This window comes from Vidua chalybeata, chromosome 28, assembly GCF_026979565.1.
Source record: "Vidua chalybeata isolate OUT-0048 chromosome 28, bVidCha1 merged haplotype, whole genome shotgun sequence".
NCBI classification, from domain to species: Eukaryota; Metazoa; Chordata; class Aves; order Passeriformes; family Viduidae; genus Vidua; species Vidua chalybeata.
The window spans coordinates 2,421,809-2,438,834 of NC_071557.1; the positions used below are offsets into that span (position 1 = coordinate 2,421,809).

The 17,026-nt window shown below is 46.4% G+C and overlaps 1 protein-coding gene across 2 annotated transcripts in view; it reads left to right on the forward strand.

The window, feature by feature from the left end:
- Nucleotides 1-17,026, forward strand: part of DOCK5 (dedicator of cytokinesis 5) — a 60,571-nt gene that overhangs the window by 12,796 nt on the left and 30,749 nt on the right. For both annotated transcript variants that reach the window (XM_053966546.1, XM_053966547.1), the window contains exons 9-27: nucleotides 79-208; nucleotides 1,019-1,091; nucleotides 2,522-2,664; nucleotides 3,256-3,381; nucleotides 3,928-4,052; nucleotides 4,142-4,240; nucleotides 4,989-5,061; nucleotides 5,857-5,960; nucleotides 6,224-6,416; nucleotides 7,181-7,278; nucleotides 8,268-8,357; nucleotides 8,721-8,821; nucleotides 9,637-9,771; nucleotides 10,473-10,584; nucleotides 10,861-10,931; nucleotides 12,252-12,358; nucleotides 13,007-13,143; nucleotides 13,821-13,916; nucleotides 14,981-15,079. In XM_053966546.1, coding sequence (XP_053822521.1) covers nucleotides 79-208; nucleotides 1,019-1,091; nucleotides 2,522-2,664; nucleotides 3,256-3,381; nucleotides 3,928-4,052; nucleotides 4,142-4,240; nucleotides 4,989-5,061; nucleotides 5,857-5,960; nucleotides 6,224-6,416; nucleotides 7,181-7,278; nucleotides 8,268-8,357; nucleotides 8,721-8,821; nucleotides 9,637-9,771; nucleotides 10,473-10,584; nucleotides 10,861-10,931; nucleotides 12,252-12,358; nucleotides 13,007-13,143; nucleotides 13,821-13,916; nucleotides 14,981-15,079 — 2,112 coding nt within the window. The remainder of the gene's footprint in view (nucleotides 1-78; nucleotides 209-1,018; nucleotides 1,092-2,521; nucleotides 2,665-3,255; nucleotides 3,382-3,927; nucleotides 4,053-4,141; nucleotides 4,241-4,988; nucleotides 5,062-5,856; nucleotides 5,961-6,223; nucleotides 6,417-7,180; nucleotides 7,279-8,267; nucleotides 8,358-8,720; nucleotides 8,822-9,636; nucleotides 9,772-10,472; nucleotides 10,585-10,860; nucleotides 10,932-12,251; nucleotides 12,359-13,006; nucleotides 13,144-13,820; nucleotides 13,917-14,980; nucleotides 15,080-17,026) is intronic.

Here is a 17,026-nt window from a genome sequence, read left to right on the forward strand (position 1 = left end):
CTCCCTCCCACTCTCCTTCTGTCTTCTTTTCCACTCAGAAAGGACATTGATGGAGCGTGATGTGAACTCTCTTTTTAGGACTTGAGCAGCTCTGACCTGATCAGGCCCAGGATCAGCCTGGTGTGCCAGATCGTGCGGGTGGGGCACATGGAGCTGAAGGATGGCAAGAAGCACACCTGCGGGCTCCGCAGGCCCTTCGGCGTGGCAGGTGGGCACTGCCCCCCTGGGGACACCAGCACGGCCCACTAAACCCGTGGGGGGACTGGGAACTGCGTGCTGGAAGTGCCAGCACAGCCTGGCAGCTGCCAGGGCCAGCATCTCTGCCCCAGAGCAGATAAACTGTCCCCATGAGACCTTTCATGAAGGTGGTAGCTGGAGAGCAAACACTGTCACTGCTCACTTTGGTCACCTTCTGCAAAGATAACAGCTGCCAGGCTGCAGCAGACTTACCAGGGCCTTATCAGAGTGGGATTTGCTCCTCAGGACTCGTGGGATACAGCTGGAGGTTTTAAAGAAGCCTAGGTGAACCAATTCTTATTTTATTCCTGGGATTTCTTGTGAAGGGGATTGCTTGAAATCCTCGCTGGAAATCAATTTCCAAAGAGCATTTGAATATGAGTGGAATTTCTTTGCCTTGAAGTGCCCCAGTCACCCCTGGTTTTTCTCAGAGAGTGTATTTTGTAAGAGTATTTTATCAGAGTGTATTCAGTATATTCACATGACTGCTGTGGGTACTGACATGCACATCAATGTAAATGTGCTTTTAAAAGATAAAATGAGAGTGATGCCCTCCATTGCTGGCACAGAATCCCAGATTTCTTGAGGTTGGAAATAACTTTAAATCCCGTCCAGTTCCACCCCTGCCGTGGCCAGGAATCCTTCCACTATCCCAGGTCACTCAGAGCCCTTGTTTTGAGTGACACTGGCCCAAAATAACCCTTTGTTGTTTCCATTCTGAGAGGGAAAAGCTCTCTCTGGGTTCTTGGCAGTTCTGAGGGATGCTCTGGTGTCGTTGCAGTGATGGACATCACTGACATCATCCACGGGAAGGTGGACGACGAGGAAAAGCAGCATTTTATCCCCTTCCAGCAGTGAGTACTGGGCTCCAGAGCTCACCCCACCTCTGGCCAAAGCAGGCGTGCTCTGGGGAAGGACAGACCTGTCTGGGAGCCTGGCAGAGCCCCAAGGGCTCGACAGATAGATCAGCTGGTAGCAGCAGTCAGCTCTTTGCAGGGAGAGGTTTCTGTCAGCCCTCAGGAGCCTTTGTTCCCCTTGGTTTTCATGGCTTTGTGAGAGACTCAACTGCTTGGGGACTTGGGCAGTGCAGCTGGAATTGCTGTGGGGTGAGGAAGAGGAGCACAGAGCACAGTAATGTTGTGGGGCTGGGGGGATGTGACTTACAAAATTTTTAGGGGGTTGAAAGGCAGGATTTTCACAGAGGCTGAGCAGAGACACAGCTTTTTGTGTGGGACCCTCTGTGCCCCTCCCTGCCCACGTTTCAGGTCAGGGTCAGTCATAGGGAAGGGGTTTCTCCCTCTTCCTGGGGAAGAAATTCCAGCCCCAATGAGTTCTGCATTTCTGCCCTGAGAGTTAGACTTGTGCGTTTGTTCTGCCTGCTCTGATTGCTCACTTTTTTTGGCACGTTAGAGTAATGAAAATGGAGCTTGTTTGGGTAGACCCAGCCTTGTTGTTACAGCCCTAAATAGAGCAAAGCATTGGCTGCAGCCATTTGTTATTACAGGGTATTTTCAGGGGAGATTTGGGTTTGTTCTCCTGCCCTTTCAGGGCCTGGAAGGATGTCTTTCCTTTTGCAGAATAACATTAGTCTGCTTTTTTTTTTTTTTTTTTTTTTTTTTGTGGGTTTGATTGGTTATTTTTTATTTGCTTACGAGGTTTTGTTTTGTTTGTTTGTTTTTAGTTGTTTCGATTCAGGGTTTGTTTGGGGTTGTTTTTTTTTTTAACTTGTTTGTTTGATTCGTTTTTTGTTTTGTTGGTTTGGAATTTTTTCCCATCTTTCTTCTGCTCCAGTGAGGCTGAGTTCAGACCCCCAGCTGGACACCAGGATGGGCAGCCTGTGGAACCCTTGTTTCTCCCTCATTATTGATGGTGTGGGTACAGGAGTGAAGTCAAACCTCACTAGTCCTGTTTGTGACTAGGGATGGGTTCATCACTTAGGTGTTGTCACAGCAGTCATTAATTTATATTCATTTATATTCATTTATATTTGTTTACCAATAGTTAATCTGCATAGGGACAGCTCTGAAGCAAACCTGAAGTCAGGGCTTAAATCCCAAGGTCACTGTTACTTACCTTAGGCCTGAGGGATAGACTGTGGTGCATTTCCTAGTGTGAAGATTTAAATGGATTTTGTGCAGGTGAAGGCATGAAATCCCCATGGAATCCTTAAAAAATCCCACATTTATTTGGAAAACAGCCGGCTCTTGGCCTGGCCTCTCCTTGTATGTGGTTGGTGTCAGTCTGTCCCAATTCCTGATCCCATTTTTGTGGTCCTCCTGCCCAGGATTGCCATGGAAACCTACATCAGGCAGCGGCAGCTGATCATGTCCCCCCTGATCACCTCCCACGTCATCGGCGAGAACGAGCCCCTCACCTCTGTCTTCAACAAAGTCATCGCTGCCAAGGAGGTCAACCACAAGGGCCAAGGTGCAGCCTGGGGGAAACCTGGCCTGGGGGAGGTTCCTGGGGGTGGTGAAACTCTAGGGATCAAGGTTTAGTGGAGTTTAATCCCTTCCCCGAGCCCGATCCGTGGTCTTTGCCATGGTTCTCACTTTGCCCCTTCCACCCCATTACACACAGAGCTAAAATCCAGATAAAACCAGACAAACTTGCATGAGGACAGCTCCTCACTTGCTTGCTAGTCATATGTTGAAGGTCAATATTTTTTAACACCTTTAAAATAAAAGTGTTTTATGGGGCGTGAAATATTTGTAAGTGGACATGGCTGCGTGTCCCAAATGCTTTGGGGTTAAATCACATCATTCCAGATTTCTCTGGTCTTCCTTGGCTCAAAGACAATCAAGATTCATCTTTGAAGGTTAGGGGTTTGCTTCAGAGAATCTTCTTGCCCAGAAAAATCTTACTCAGATTCAGGGACAGAGAGGACTGGGCAAGAGAGAACCAAATGGGGACACGGAATTGTCATGAAAACACAGATTTTTTGGAAGCACTGGCTTAAATTTCAGGGGTTGGTACCTTTTTATTTTCAGTAAACAAGCGTCATCTCCCTTTTCTTAGGTCTCTGGGTCTCCCTGAAGCTGCTCCCTGGGGATCTGGCTCAGGTTCAGAAGGATTTTTCCCACCTTATAGACAGATCCACTGCAGTGGCTCGAAAAATGGGGTTCCCTGAGATCATCCTTCCTGGTAGGTTCGATGTGATTTTGCATTCTATGGAGTGAAAGAGCCACCTGAAATTCTAGAATTTCTGTCACAAAAAGATTTATTAAAAAAAAAAAAAAAGTTTTTTTTTTATCTGAAAACTTTTTATTTTTCTTGAAATGTCCAGGCTATTTTCTTATTTTTTTGTCACAAGAAGTTGAAAACATGAGTTTGCTTTTTTATGGCAAAATGATGCTTAATGGAGCTTTTGGAAGAAAATCTCTCTTTAGTCAAAGGAATTTTTGTTGCATGTGGCTTTGACCCACCCATTCAGAGTGGGTTTAACCCTAGAGAGCTCATTAAATTAAAAAAGAAGAAAACAAAACGTAAGGACAGAGGTTTGTAGAAAGGAAAATGGTTCATTTAGAAGATTTTGTGTAATTTGAGATGGAGATGAAAATGATGCGATGGTGGGTGTTGTTAATTAAAGGCTGGGAGGAAAATAAGGATAAAGTGGTACCCAAGGGTGTTAAATTGTAACCTGTCACACTGGGAATGAGAAACCAGCTCATTAAACTCTGGGAATTGCAGGTGATGTCCGGAACGACATCTACGTCACCCTGATCCAGGGGGAGTTTGACAAAGGCAAGAAGAAAACCCCCAAGAACGTCGAGGTCACCATGTCTGTGCACGATGAGGACGGGAACCTGCAGGAGGTAGGATGGCTTCTGACACCCTCTGAAGATCTACCTCCCAAAATACTCTGTATTCACCTTTTCCCCCCATCCCTGTGTTTTGTCTAAAGAAAGCCATCCACCCTGGGGCTGGCTACGAGGGAGTCTCGGAGTACAAGTCTGTGGTTTATTACCAGGTCAAGCAGCCCTGCTGGTACGAGACTGTCAAGGTATGGCTCTGTCACTCACTGCGTGTCACCGCTGGTCAGGAGCGGGAGTGAGGCGTCACACAGACTCTGGGTCTCTTCAGAAGGCTGATCTGAGTTTATTAGAGACCCATTATTTTATAGACTGTTCTGATACAGGTGCACCTGATTGGTCATTTAATCAACACCCCTCACACCACTGGCTAATTAAGAAGACACCCTTTGGTAAACATCTTATGAGAAAACAACTGTTCAAAGCACCAGCTGCAGGATTGTTTTAATTCTTTCTCTCAGCTTCTCATAGCTTTTCCCAGAACAATGCCTGGGAAGGTGATCTGTTTCTCTCTCTCTGACTAAACTGTCACATCCACAGGTCCCCCTTTTTGTTTAAAGGAGGAGGCAGCATTTGCAATGCCCTGCAGAAAGAGCAAGCACAGCTCAAAAGGTCTCTTTAGCAATGTGCTGGTTGTTAATCAGAACCTCAATCAGACGCTGATTCAGAATGGTCATGGAGATTTCCAGCATATACCATAGAATTCTTTACAAGCAAGCCTTTTGTTGTTCTTATAAAAAACCCTTACTAATTCTAAGGCAGTAACACTCATCCTTAGTCTGCTCAACTAGTCAACAACACTTCCAGAAATGTCAGCAACTGCATTCTTCCTCTTGTGCAAACCAGAACTGATGTAAAACCAGCAGCTGCATCAGCAGAATGTGCTGGAGAGCGGCTGGGGACAGGGAAAATGTGTTTTCATCCTGTTCTCCCATGCAGGTGGCCATTGCCATAGAAGAAGTCAGTCGCTGCCACCTGAGGTTCACGTTCCGTCACCGCTCGTCCCAGGAATGTGAGTACCAGGAAGGGACACCTGCAGGACTGCTGTGCTCCTCGCACTCCCTCTGAGTGTAGAACTTGAATTTCTGTATATTCACAGTGTTACGGATTTTCTTCTTGCCCAGTTTACTTATTCCCAGTTTTGTGGCAAGCAAAAAACCAAAACTCACTCAAATTTTTTGCACCCAAAGTTAGGTGCTGGCTTTGTCCTGAAACTGAAATTTGATAAGGAGCAGCAGTTTATCCCCCCGAAAGACAATTATCAATGTTTGTTAATTGCTTTGGCTTCATAGTGTTGGGTGTTGCTTTTAATATATTCCCCAAAATTCACTGCAAGGCCTGGTGGGCTTCTAATGATCTTCCTATAAGAGGATTTCTAATTAAGCTAATGAAAGGCTAATGAGAGAGTTAGAGCCAGAAGTTCTATCAGATCACTTCAGAGCCCTGAAATGAGATCAATAATGTGAGGCTCAGTCATTGAAAGGCTTTCAAAGGCACCTGGTTCTGAAGGCAGTGACATCCTTCCATAGCCAAAGCTCACAAACCAAAATCCCAACCAAAAATATCTATAGAATTCTATATCGGAGGATCACTGAATTGTTAAGGTTAGAAAAGACCTGGAAGATTAAGGAGTCCAACCATTAATCTGTCCATCTATCAGCACAAAATCACTAAAATTGTGTGTGGGAGATGCTCTAGGAGGATGTGTTTGTGTAGCTGCAGTTGCCTATGAGGTTAGAGGGCTGCATTTTGGGTTGTGTGGGCATGAATAAAACAATTGCTAATGAAGATTTCTCCTGTTTTGCAGCCAGGGATAGATCTGAGAGAGCTTTTGGCATGGGCTTTGTGAAGCTGATGAATGCAGATGGAACGACGCTGCAGGATGGCAAACACAATTTGATTATTTACAAGGTAACCTGGGCATTTCCAGCCTTGACCATGTTAAACTCATCAAAACGCTCTCCTGGCTGATTTTCCAAGCAGTAGAAAGCTACACAATGTGTGTGTGGGGTGGGAAATACTCCTAAACTCTGTGGCTCAGTTCATGTGCAGTATGAGCAACTTATCCCTGAAATTCAGAACTCAAGCAATGACAGAGATGAAAAAGCGTTTCAAACCCATTCTGGCTGTCACTGAGGGACATGACCCTTCTCCCTGCTGTGTCCAACCAACAGGGTGACAACAAGAAAATGGAAGATGCCAAGAGTTATTTGACTCTTCCTTGCACCAAAACAGAGATGGAGGAGAAGGAGGCTCCCTCAGGGAAAAACCTGCACCCTCTGGCCAGCTTCACCCCCACGAAGGACAGCACAAAGGACAGCTTCCAGATTGCCACTGTCATCTGCTCCACCAAACTCACCCAGAATGGTAGGGGCTCTGAAATACAGAGGGCATTTTCTTCAGGCAGGTTTCTGTGTGTGGCCAGAGAGCTTCAGCTTTCGTTTTGCTGCTCATGTGTCAGTGGCAGCCCTGTCCCATCAAGCTGCCAGAACAAACTCCCAGAATGTTTGTGCCCCTAGAAACCCTTTCACACAAATATTCGATCCAGACTGCCAGTGTTAAACCCAACAAGTTTGTTGACACATGTGGAAATGTCACCTGTCAGTGACAGTGTCTGTGTTTTATCGGAATGTTAAATATTTAAGGTTAATTGCCTTCTTTCCTCTGCCTGTTAAGAGAGCAGCAGTTAGGACTGAGCTCTCCAGTGTGATGATGTGCATTAACTCTGCTGTGCTGCTGAAGGGGTCAAAATGAAGAGCAGTATGTGACTGAGTCCAGCCTGTGCTGGTAAATGATGGGAGACTTCCAGCAGCAGTTCTGGAAGGCTCCTGCACTGAGTCTGCATTTCAGTAAAATTCCTGGCTTGAGATATCTGCTCTTGAGTCCTTAAAAAAACCTGCAAAATGGTCTCCAAATGTGTTATCAGATGGCAGCCAGGTTTCCATTTATAGCAGAGCTTTGCTGTTTTGCCAAGACAAAAGAAGCACCTCAAGGTAACATTCTGTGCCTCAGGGTGACTGTTCTTTGTGCACTGACTCTAAAAATAGCCCCCAGCCTTGCTCTGGGCTGCTCTGCAGCCCTTCAGTCAGCTGGGAGCTGGAATTGCTGATTGCTGCTTTGTGCCCTTGCAGTTGACCTGCTGGGTTTGCTGAACTGGCGCTCCAATGCCCACAACATCGCCCACAACCTCAGGAAGCTGATGGAGGTGGAAGGAGGAGAAATCGTGAAGGTATTCCCAGGGATCTGAGCCTCCTTGGTGCACACACTCTCGTGTGTCAGCCTGGTGTTGGACCCAAAAGGTGTCTGGGTAGGCTGGGAGGGCAGCTCTGAGTGCTGAGGAATGGGAGAATCGTCAAATCATGGGATGGTTGGGCTTGGAAGAGACTTTAAAATCAGATTTTTCACCCCCTGCCATGGGCAGGGGCACCTTCCACTGTCCCAGCTTGCTCCATCCTAGCCTTGGACACTTGGACACCAGGGATGGGGTAGCCACAGCTTCTCTGGGAACCTGTGCTCCACCTCTCATTAGTGGAATTCACCAGAATTAGAGAAGTTGAGTATTACAGGGATCAGGGAGAGAGCGGTGATTTTATTTTCCCCTTTATCCATATGAAATAAGAGACACATCCAAAGCCTAACTTTTCATTTTCAACTCCTTTGTGAATGAGGAGGGGCTTGCTGTGAATCTGGGAGCAGAGACAGCCCAGAGATCTCATAGAATACTGTGGGGAGAGGACCTGATATGGAGGGAATTCCCACAGCAAATGGCCTGCTGAAGGATTTAGGAGGAAGGATCTTACCTGAAGAGGGGTCCAAGAGTGAATGTGCTGGGATTTTGCAGGGTGGTGGTTTTATGGAGCAGCTGAACATGAGGGTAATGTGTCACTGTGTCGCTGCAGACAGGCTGGGTGCAGTGTCCTGCCTCGGGACAGGGCGGGCTGGTTTGGAGAGGTCAGGACTTTTATCCTGTGGGATGGAAAGGCAATAGAACAGCAAAGTGGGGCCATTTAGAGCTGAGATCTTCTTTACTATGGAGGTGATCATGGCAATCATGTGCATGAACACAGGGCTGGGATCCCTTTTTAGATGTTTTCTCATGGACAGGTTTTACAGTTCAGCCAGGCTGGAGGGGGAGGAATGATCCAGATCATGCTCCTGTGCAGGATGCCAGAAGCAGTTGCCTTTCCCCACTCTTTTACTGTTCCTTTTCCCCTCTAGTTTTTGCCAGACACCCTCGATGCTCTTTTCAACATCATGATGGAAATGTCAGAAAATGAAACCTATGATTTCCTGGTGTTTGATGCTCTGGTGAGTGAATCTTCTATGGCTGCAGAGTTTGTTTTCAGCCACATTTCCAGTTGTTCATGGTGATTCCAATGAGCAGTTGGTATTTTCCTCTAGAAATAAATTATATTTAAACACTTCTTGAGTTTTTTTTCAGATGCCAGGACTGAAATGCTCATCAAGTTTTTAGTAGTCACAGTGAAAAGAGTAATAAATTGCACACACACAGTATTTAGTGACTGTTATAACATGAATAACACCCTCTGTAGCATTAATGCTGTTGATAAAACAAAAATTATAACCCAGCAAAATAAATGGAATTAGAGACAGTTGTATTCGAGTTAGTGTGCAGCTCTGTGTATCTGTTTCCTTCTGGATTTTTGGCAGGTATTTATTATTTCTTTGATTGGAGATATCAAGTTCCAGCATTTCAACGCTGTGCTTGAGACTTACATTTACAAACACTTCAGTGCAACCCTGGCCTATGTGTGAGTATTGGTCCCAAACCTTGGGTGGCACCCAGCAGTGTCACTCAGGGCTTTGGGGATGAGATCAGCTCTTGGTGATGTATTTGATTAGGTCATTTTTGATGATGTTAATGTGATAAAGGCAGCAGAGTGCAGAGTTCCATCCCTTCTCTGCATTCAGGAGAAAAAGAATCCTTCTTGCTCTTTTTACCCTCTAAAAAATTCTGTTGTGAGATTTTTTCTGTCAAAACAGACAGAAAGACACTTCTGTCACGGATCTTGGCTTTCCAGCCTCTTGATCAAGCACCCTTCAGCCAATGGTCATCACCCTTGTGGTAACAGAAGTGAAAAATTCAAACTGAGGCCAATAGGGAGGGCAAAACCAGAAACCAAATTGCTTTTCCTCTCTAAAAATCTCCTCTTTATTTTTTACTGATCTGCATGAATTGGCTGTCACCGTAAAGGAAACACAGTTTGAAGTCCTCTTCTCCTGGAATGCCTCCTTCCCTGCCCTGCCACGCAGTCACTGCTTCCACGTGGTTTCCTTTTCTCCTCCTGCTCCACACGTGGGAATTCTCACAGGGAGAGGCCTCAGTCCCTTCCCCTGGGAGTGGGGTTTGCATCTTCCTGGACAGCTCCTTTTAGGGCAGAGGAAAAGCAGAGCAAGAGGGTGGAATCTGTAGACTTTTAGCCCAGGTTTGAGAAGGAAATGGGCTGTGAGGAGGAACCCTGTGGTGTTTATGTGCCTGCAGTTCCTCTCTGGGGTGAGGAAGCTGGACCTGCACAGGAACTGAGCTGAGCCTGTATTGGTTCCCCTTTTTGTTTTATTTCCAAAGGAAACTCACCAAAGTCCTGAACTGCTACGTGGGGAATGCTGAGGACTCCAGCAAGACAGAGCTGCTCTTTGCAGCCCTGAAGGCCCTGAAATACCTGTTCAGATTCATCGTGCAGTCGCGGGTGTTGTACCTGAGGTGGGTCCAGCCCTTCCATCCCTGGGCCTCCTCTGGGAAACCCACTGGAGTTCCTTCCAGTAAATATCACTAAAGCAGATATTCTTCACCAAATCCTCTGTCACTGACTGATTAAGAGGATCTTTCTGCCCTTTGTCTGTGGCTGGAACAAATGAGTTGAGCAAAAATTAAAATAACAGATTAGAAGGGAGAAAAACCTTTTAGTCCCCCCTAATGTGCAATAAGCAGCACATGGTAGAGCTGAAAAGGAACCCAGTATTTATTTTATAAAGTAAAACATGGAATTTTCTCCTCATTTTCAGAAACTTTAAGAAACCCACAGATAGATATTTTAATCATTAGGTGAGGTGGGAGATGACACATTCTCCAGTTGGGGTAAAATCAAAGTGGTTTAATTGCAGCTTCAAAAACATCCTTCCAGAGACTCACAGTGAGGGTTTGAAACCCTTTATTCATGTCTATTCTGGATTTTTTATCCTGTTTAATACTTGGAACCCAAGCAGAACTTGCTGCAGTGGCAGCCTGAAAAGTGCAGTTTTCCCCCTATAACAAATTCCAGCAGGAAATGACTGCAAAATCTCCAATTCCATTTTTACCCCCATGTCTTTGTCTAAGGAGATGGCATTAGGATGTTGTTCCACAGCATGAAATCCTATTTCATCTGCTGGATTTCCACGTGTAACTGGCCCTGTTTCTTGCAGTGTTTATGGGAAGAGTGAGGATGGGAATGAATTCAATGATGCAATTCGCCAACTGTTCCTCTCCTTCAATGTCCTCATGGACCGGCCCCTGGAGGAGGCTGTCAAGATCAAGGTGAGCATCATTGCCAGGGAAAAGTAAAAATATTTAATTACATCAACTGGTGCAGTTGGGAAGGGGCTGGGCGAGAAAAAGGAATGAGAGAATTATCCATGAATCTCTCTCCTGCACCTTTCCCACTCTGCACTGTGGATCTGGAGTGGCTGGAGGCTCTTTGGGTGCATAAATTTGATTTTAAACCAGTTCTCTGCAGTTGTCCCCGTATTTGCTTTTGACAAAAACTGGATTTCTCATGTGCATTTCATGTCCTTGGTTTCTTTCTTCTTTCAGGGGGCAGCTTTAAAATATTTGCCAAGCATCATAAATGATGTCAAACTGGTATTTGACCCCGTTGAGCTCAGGTAACTGTATTAAGTTTGTTTGTCCTCTAAACCCAGCTTATCTGGTGGGAAGAGTTTTGGAAACTTGGCTAAAACCAGCCACTCTGGTTGTGATCTGATGGTGCAGATCATGTGCATGAACTCAAGGAAGTGCTTGCAGGGCTTTAAAGGAAGTCAGTGAAGTTCAGAGGATTCTCTGCATCCCAGTTTTTCATTCTGGGAGTGTCCAAGCCCAGGTCGGATGGGCTTGGAGTGACCTGGGGTAGTGGGAGGTGTCCCTGCCCATGGCAGGGGTGGAACTGGGTGATTTTAGGGTCCCTTGCTACGCAAATCATTCCAGGATTCTGGGATCCTTACAGGCACCTTGAAATTTTACTGAAAAGCAAATTCTGAGGGCAGTGAAGTGTTGAAATCTCATGCAAGTTTCCACCAGTTCTTGGTGAATGCTCTTGAAAAGCGTGGCAAAGACCAAGCCTTGGCTGGGAGCCTAAAAGTTGTGTTTATCCAGGAAATTCTCAGCCCTGTGGATTCCTGGTTGTGGTGCTCAGAGCTTTGCCCAGAGCTGCCCAGCCCTGTCTCCTTGTCCTGACACAAGTGATTTACTGGGAAGCAGCAGACAGGCAGCAAATGTCCATGGAATTGAATTAAATCTCGGGTTGGAGTGAGTCATCACTCTGATGGAAGGGGTGTCTGGAAGGAGGCTGTGCCTCTGCTGCCGTGGATGTTCCAAGTTTCACCTGCGGGCTGCTGAGTTGCTTCAAATGAGTCTTTCCAAACTCTTGCTTTCCCTAGGTGTGACAGCCAGTGTGATTAAGCTGTGTGGCACTAGAGGGCACAGAGCACTGCCTGTTTATGGGATGTACCTGGTGTGTCCTGGAATAAAAGCGCCATTTAAAGAGGTTTAAGCCTGCAGTTCCTGAACACTGCTCGGTTTTACTTTCACAGAATTGACAGAATGATTAGGTTGGAAGAGACCTTAAAGATCATTGAGTCCAACCCATGCCCTAACACCTCAACGGGACTTCTAGTTCTGTGTTAAGTTTCTTAAAAATCAGTCAGGGCTCTGTAGTGATTTGCCTGTTGGATGGAATTCCCAGAGGAGCTGTGGCTGTCCCATCCCTCGAAGTGGCCAAGGCCAGGTTGGAGCATCCTGGGACAGTGGGAGGTGTCTCTGCCCATGGCAGGGGCTGGAGTTGATGAGCTTTAAGTCCTTCCCAACGCAGCCCATTCTGGGATGTTGTGATTCCGTGTGTGGCCCAGGTGCGGGGCAGTGTCTCTGTGGGATGGATGGGCTGACCCTCTGGGAATGCTGACCCTCTGCTCCCTCTGTGTTGCACACAGTGTCCTCTTCAGCAAGTTCATCCAGAGCATCCCTGACAACCAGCTGGTCCGGCAGAAGCTGAACTGCCTGACCAAGATCGTGGAGAGTGACCTGTTCAAGCAGGCTGGTGAGTGGCACTTGGAAGGCTCTGGGTTCTGTCAGGGGCCACCCATCCTTCAAAACGAGTTCCCCTGTCAGTCATCAGGGGCAATCCACCATTAAATCCAGCTCCAGAAGCATTCCTTGCCATGGAAGAACTGAGTTTTTTTGCTGTTCAGTCTTTATACAATGCCCAGTATGTGGGATCCTGATCCAGGGTGGTGATTCAGAAGGAGGGAGAAGCTGAGTGTGCTGTTTGGTGGAATATACAGAATTTATAAATTAAAGGGCGGGGTTAGATGGGATATTGGGAAGGAATTCCTCTCTGTGAGGGTGGGCAGGGCCTGAGATGGAATTCCCAGTGAGCTGTGGCTGCCCCTGGATCCCTGGAAGTGCCCAAGCCCGGGCTGGTGCACCCTGGGACAGTGGGAGGTGTCCCTGCCCATGGCAGGGGTGGGATGAGATGATCTTTTTGGTCCCTTCAACCCAACCCATTCGGCGATTCCATTATTCAAATTACAGATCATTTATGACTCTCTCCAGTCCGTTTGTTGTAACTCCAGTGGCTTTAAGCAAGTTCTGGTGCCCCAGATGGAATCAGGAGCAGGACACTCCTGTGAGGTGCCCATACCCAGGGCATGCTGAGGCTCTGCTCTGTCCCTGTGTCACTTTGCAGAGTGCAGAGATGCCCTCCTGCCCCTGCTCATCGATCAGCTGAGTGGGCAGCTGGATGACAACTCCAGCAAGCCCGACCACGAGGCCAGCTCCCAGCTCCTGAGCAGTGTCCTGGAGGTCCTGGACCGCAAAGATGTGGTGAGCACGAGCTCTCAGGGCTGCCAATTCAGCTCAGTTCTTCTTTTGAGAAGTTACAGTAAAGAAACATCCTCAACTTATGCTTTAATGAATCACAATTGTGATATTTATAGAAATTGTGATGCCTTGCTGTGCAGGTCTTCGTAGGAGCTCTGTCTGAAAAGGAGCCAGAAAAGGTTGAATTAGTTGTTATCACTACTAGAAGCATTTACTTCCTTTTCTAGGGACCAAAATGTCATCTCAGCTGCTTTGGTGGCTTGTTCAGTAATTTGGAGCAAGTCAAAGAAGTATTATATGGTGTAAAAATAAGGAGGTTGCTCGTTCTCTCTATTATGGAATAGGGACAACTATCACTGTTCAGCCAGAAAAATCCACTTCCCACTCTGGCCATGGGAATTGTTCTGAGTGGCTGTGAACAGAGTGGTTTGAACTGCTCAGAGAAAAGATGTCGAAGCCCCAGGATGAGCTGATGAATCTGGGACAGATCCATTAAGGGAATTCTCCACCAAGTGAATCCCAGAGTGTTTGAATCGATCGCTTGTGCGCTTAAATCTCCTTCTTCTTCTTCCCCTAATGACAATTAAACACTGCCAGGGCAGTCCTCCCACACAGGGAGCTGCCTCTGGAAGGCTGTGCCTGAGGAATGGTCTCCAATGTCCCTTGCTGGCTGTCCCCAGGGTGCCACTGCTCTGCACATCCAGCTGATGATGGAGCGGCTGCTGCGCCGGATCAACCGCACGGTGATCGGGATGAGCCGCCAGTCCCCGCACATCGTGAGAGCCCTTCCCTGCCCCCTGCCTCCCCAGCACCTTTGACAGAGGGGTTCATTCTCCTGGGAGCCCTTCTCTGCCTCCTTTCATTCCCCAACACCTCTGACAGAGGGGTTCATTCCCCTGGGAGCCCTTCTCTGCCTCCTTTCCTTCCCCAACACCTCTGACAGAGGGGTTCATTCCCCTGGGAGCCCTTCTCTGCCTCCTTTCCTTCCCCAACACCTCTGACAGAGGGGTTCATTCCCCTGGGAGCCCTTCCCTGCTTCCCCAGCACCTCTGACAGAGGGGTTCATTCCCCCAGGAGCTCTCAGTGGGCAGCAGTGCCTGATGAACTCATCTCTCCTTGCCCTGCAGGGCTTCTGTGCCACCCAGCCATGGCTCCTGGTGTTTTTCTGAGGATTAGGATTCAGGTTATCCCACTCCAGTCTGAGCTGAGTCACTGGGGGTGATTTCATTTCCTTTTGGCCCCTGTGCACAGAATTTTGTGTCACAGGATCTTTGCTGTATTTTGTTACCTGGGCTCAACAGGATGAAATGCTGGGGGATTGGACCCTTCAGGGGCATTTCTGACCCCTGTGTGGCAGCTGAGGGGGTGCAGGCAGCTGGGGTGTTTTAATTCACCCTGGAGCTCATGTACAGAAGGATGGGAAAGCCAGGAGCTGGGGATTTACCTGATTTTTGATAAGTCTGGGGTCACTTTAATGTGCTACCCATGAGAATTGCAGCTGGCCCTGTGAAATCTGAAAATCAGAGTCAGCTTGGAAAATACTTTCAATAGCTGATGAAGTGGATCAATATATATATATATAATAAAATTCTGTGTTTGAAGGATGCGTTTCTCTTGTGACCCATGGGGAGAAAGAAAGCAATACCCAGATTTCAAGCTTGAATTTTAGGAATTCTTGACTGGTCTAGAGGGCCAAATAGTCTCAGGTGGATGTTAGGACACAGATAAGGAGGATTCTGATCAGTGATATTTGATCAGGTCACACTGACGTGCCACACTTAGAAGTTACAGTGCTTAGCCCAGGAAAATAACCCAGTATTTTGTGGTTTTCCCATTGCAGGGTATTTTCGTGGCCTGCATGACAGCCATCCTGAGGCAGATGGATGATTTCCATTACAGCCATTACATCAACACTTTCAAAACCAGGCAGGACATCATTGTAAGTCAGCCTGGCTGGGGAATGACCTCAGCCCACCCAGCATCACCGCTCTGCTCTGCTCTGCAGGGTCATTTCTGAGCTGACTTAGGGGTGACCAAACCCTCAGCAGTGGCTCCTGGTGCCACAATTCCTGGGAATTTATTCCTGTCACCCTTGTTGGGCATCGGGGGGGTTGCTGACTCAGCAGAGCTCAAGAGCAGCATTTGTGGCGTTGAGGAAAAACATTTTTAATGGGTAAAAAATGTTTGATTTGAGTCAGGAACCAGAAGAGGGAATGATAGGATGGAAAAGAAAAACACTTCCCCTTGTCTGGCTCTCACTTTGTGCCCCTGTTCTCTTTATCTAATTCTTTCCCCTCCTCTGAAGTTTAATTAAATGCTTGAATCTTGCTTTAGTGGCAGCAATGCAGAAAGTTCTCAAAATGTTAAAAATTCACATCCCCAAAAACTTCGTGTGTGAAGCAAGGTGAAATATTACATTTCTGAGGGTTTTATCTGCTTAAAATCAGCAGATATTCCCCAAAATGGCCCAAACTAGTATTTTAGCAAGATTAGTACACAACACAAGAACTGTTGGAGCTTTTTTTGTCCCTGTATTCTTATTTTGCAATTGGGAAGTGGCTGTTTATTGAAATACCAGCTGGGGAAGGGCCTGGAGTTGTGTTCATCCTGTACCAAAACCCACCAGAAGGTTTGTAATTCAGTATGGGGAGCCAAGGTGATCCCTTTTTTCCCTGTGCAGTTGGAATTACAGAATTTTACAGAAAATCACTTGCAAAATCAGCTCTTGAGCCAGCGTGGAGCAACAGAGCCATCTACAGGTCACTCACACTTCTTGTGGGTTTAGGCCTGGTTTTATCTGACGCAAATGATTTGCTGGGAAGGAAGGAAGGAAGGAAAAAAAGTCAAAATCAGGCAGATTCAGGAATTCTGGAAGTGTTCATCCAGTGAGAAAAATTTCGGGATGATTATGGGAAATAACAATTTCTAATCTGATTTTTCTACACCTTTAAATCTACAGGAGCAAACCTGCCATTGTAGTGGTGTGGTAGTTGTTAATACCAACAGAAAATTTTGTTTTAATGCAATAACTGCTTTTATTGTTGTTGTTCTTTATTGGGTTTGTTTGTGCTGGTATTTCCAGCCCTGCCTTGGCATCATTCCCTGGTTAGTTTAGCACTTTTAGGAGTTAATTCATATCTTCAAGGTGCCCGTGTCAAGTCCAACCCTCTCATCAGGCTCTGATTTAATAATGCCAAAAGGATTTTTACTGAGGCAGCACCAAGTGCTCCATTTCTTCATCAATTTCTTGCCAATTCTTCAGCCTAAACTGTTCAGCTCAACAGATTTTTTGCTGGTGATCATTTCAAGGGGATGGCTCCTCCTGTGACCTTCTTTGTGTCCCTCTCATATTTGAATATTAATGTGCTGCTGCAGAGAATAGAATTGATTTAAGAGCTCAGAGTGGCTTTTGTATCTGCAGAGACCACAAGGAGGAGATCAATATTCCTGATATTCCCTTCTTTTGCTCATCTCTGTTAATTTTCTCTTTTTTTTCTCTCTCATTCTGCAATTCAGCCTTGTTTTTTCCAAGTTTGAAGTCTTGTTTGGAGGGTGTTGGTGCAAAAAGTGTCTTTTCTACAATAATGTGGAATAATTCTAAATCACATCTCTGATGTTATATTCACTGCCTCCCCTTAACTGTCCTTAAAGTGGACCAGGACTGATTTAACCCTAATTAGTGAGTGAAAATACATTGTCATTTCAGGCTTTCTGGATCACCTAGATCTGTTGCATTGTCACCACTCAGAGATTTGGGAACAAGCCCTGCAATATTGGTTTTGCTCTCTAATCCAGCTTGTGCACAGCTCCAGTACAGCTCAATGCAAAACAGCAAAGACAGATATCATTAAGCAGACCAACATTCTGTGCAATTATTTCTCCTTGT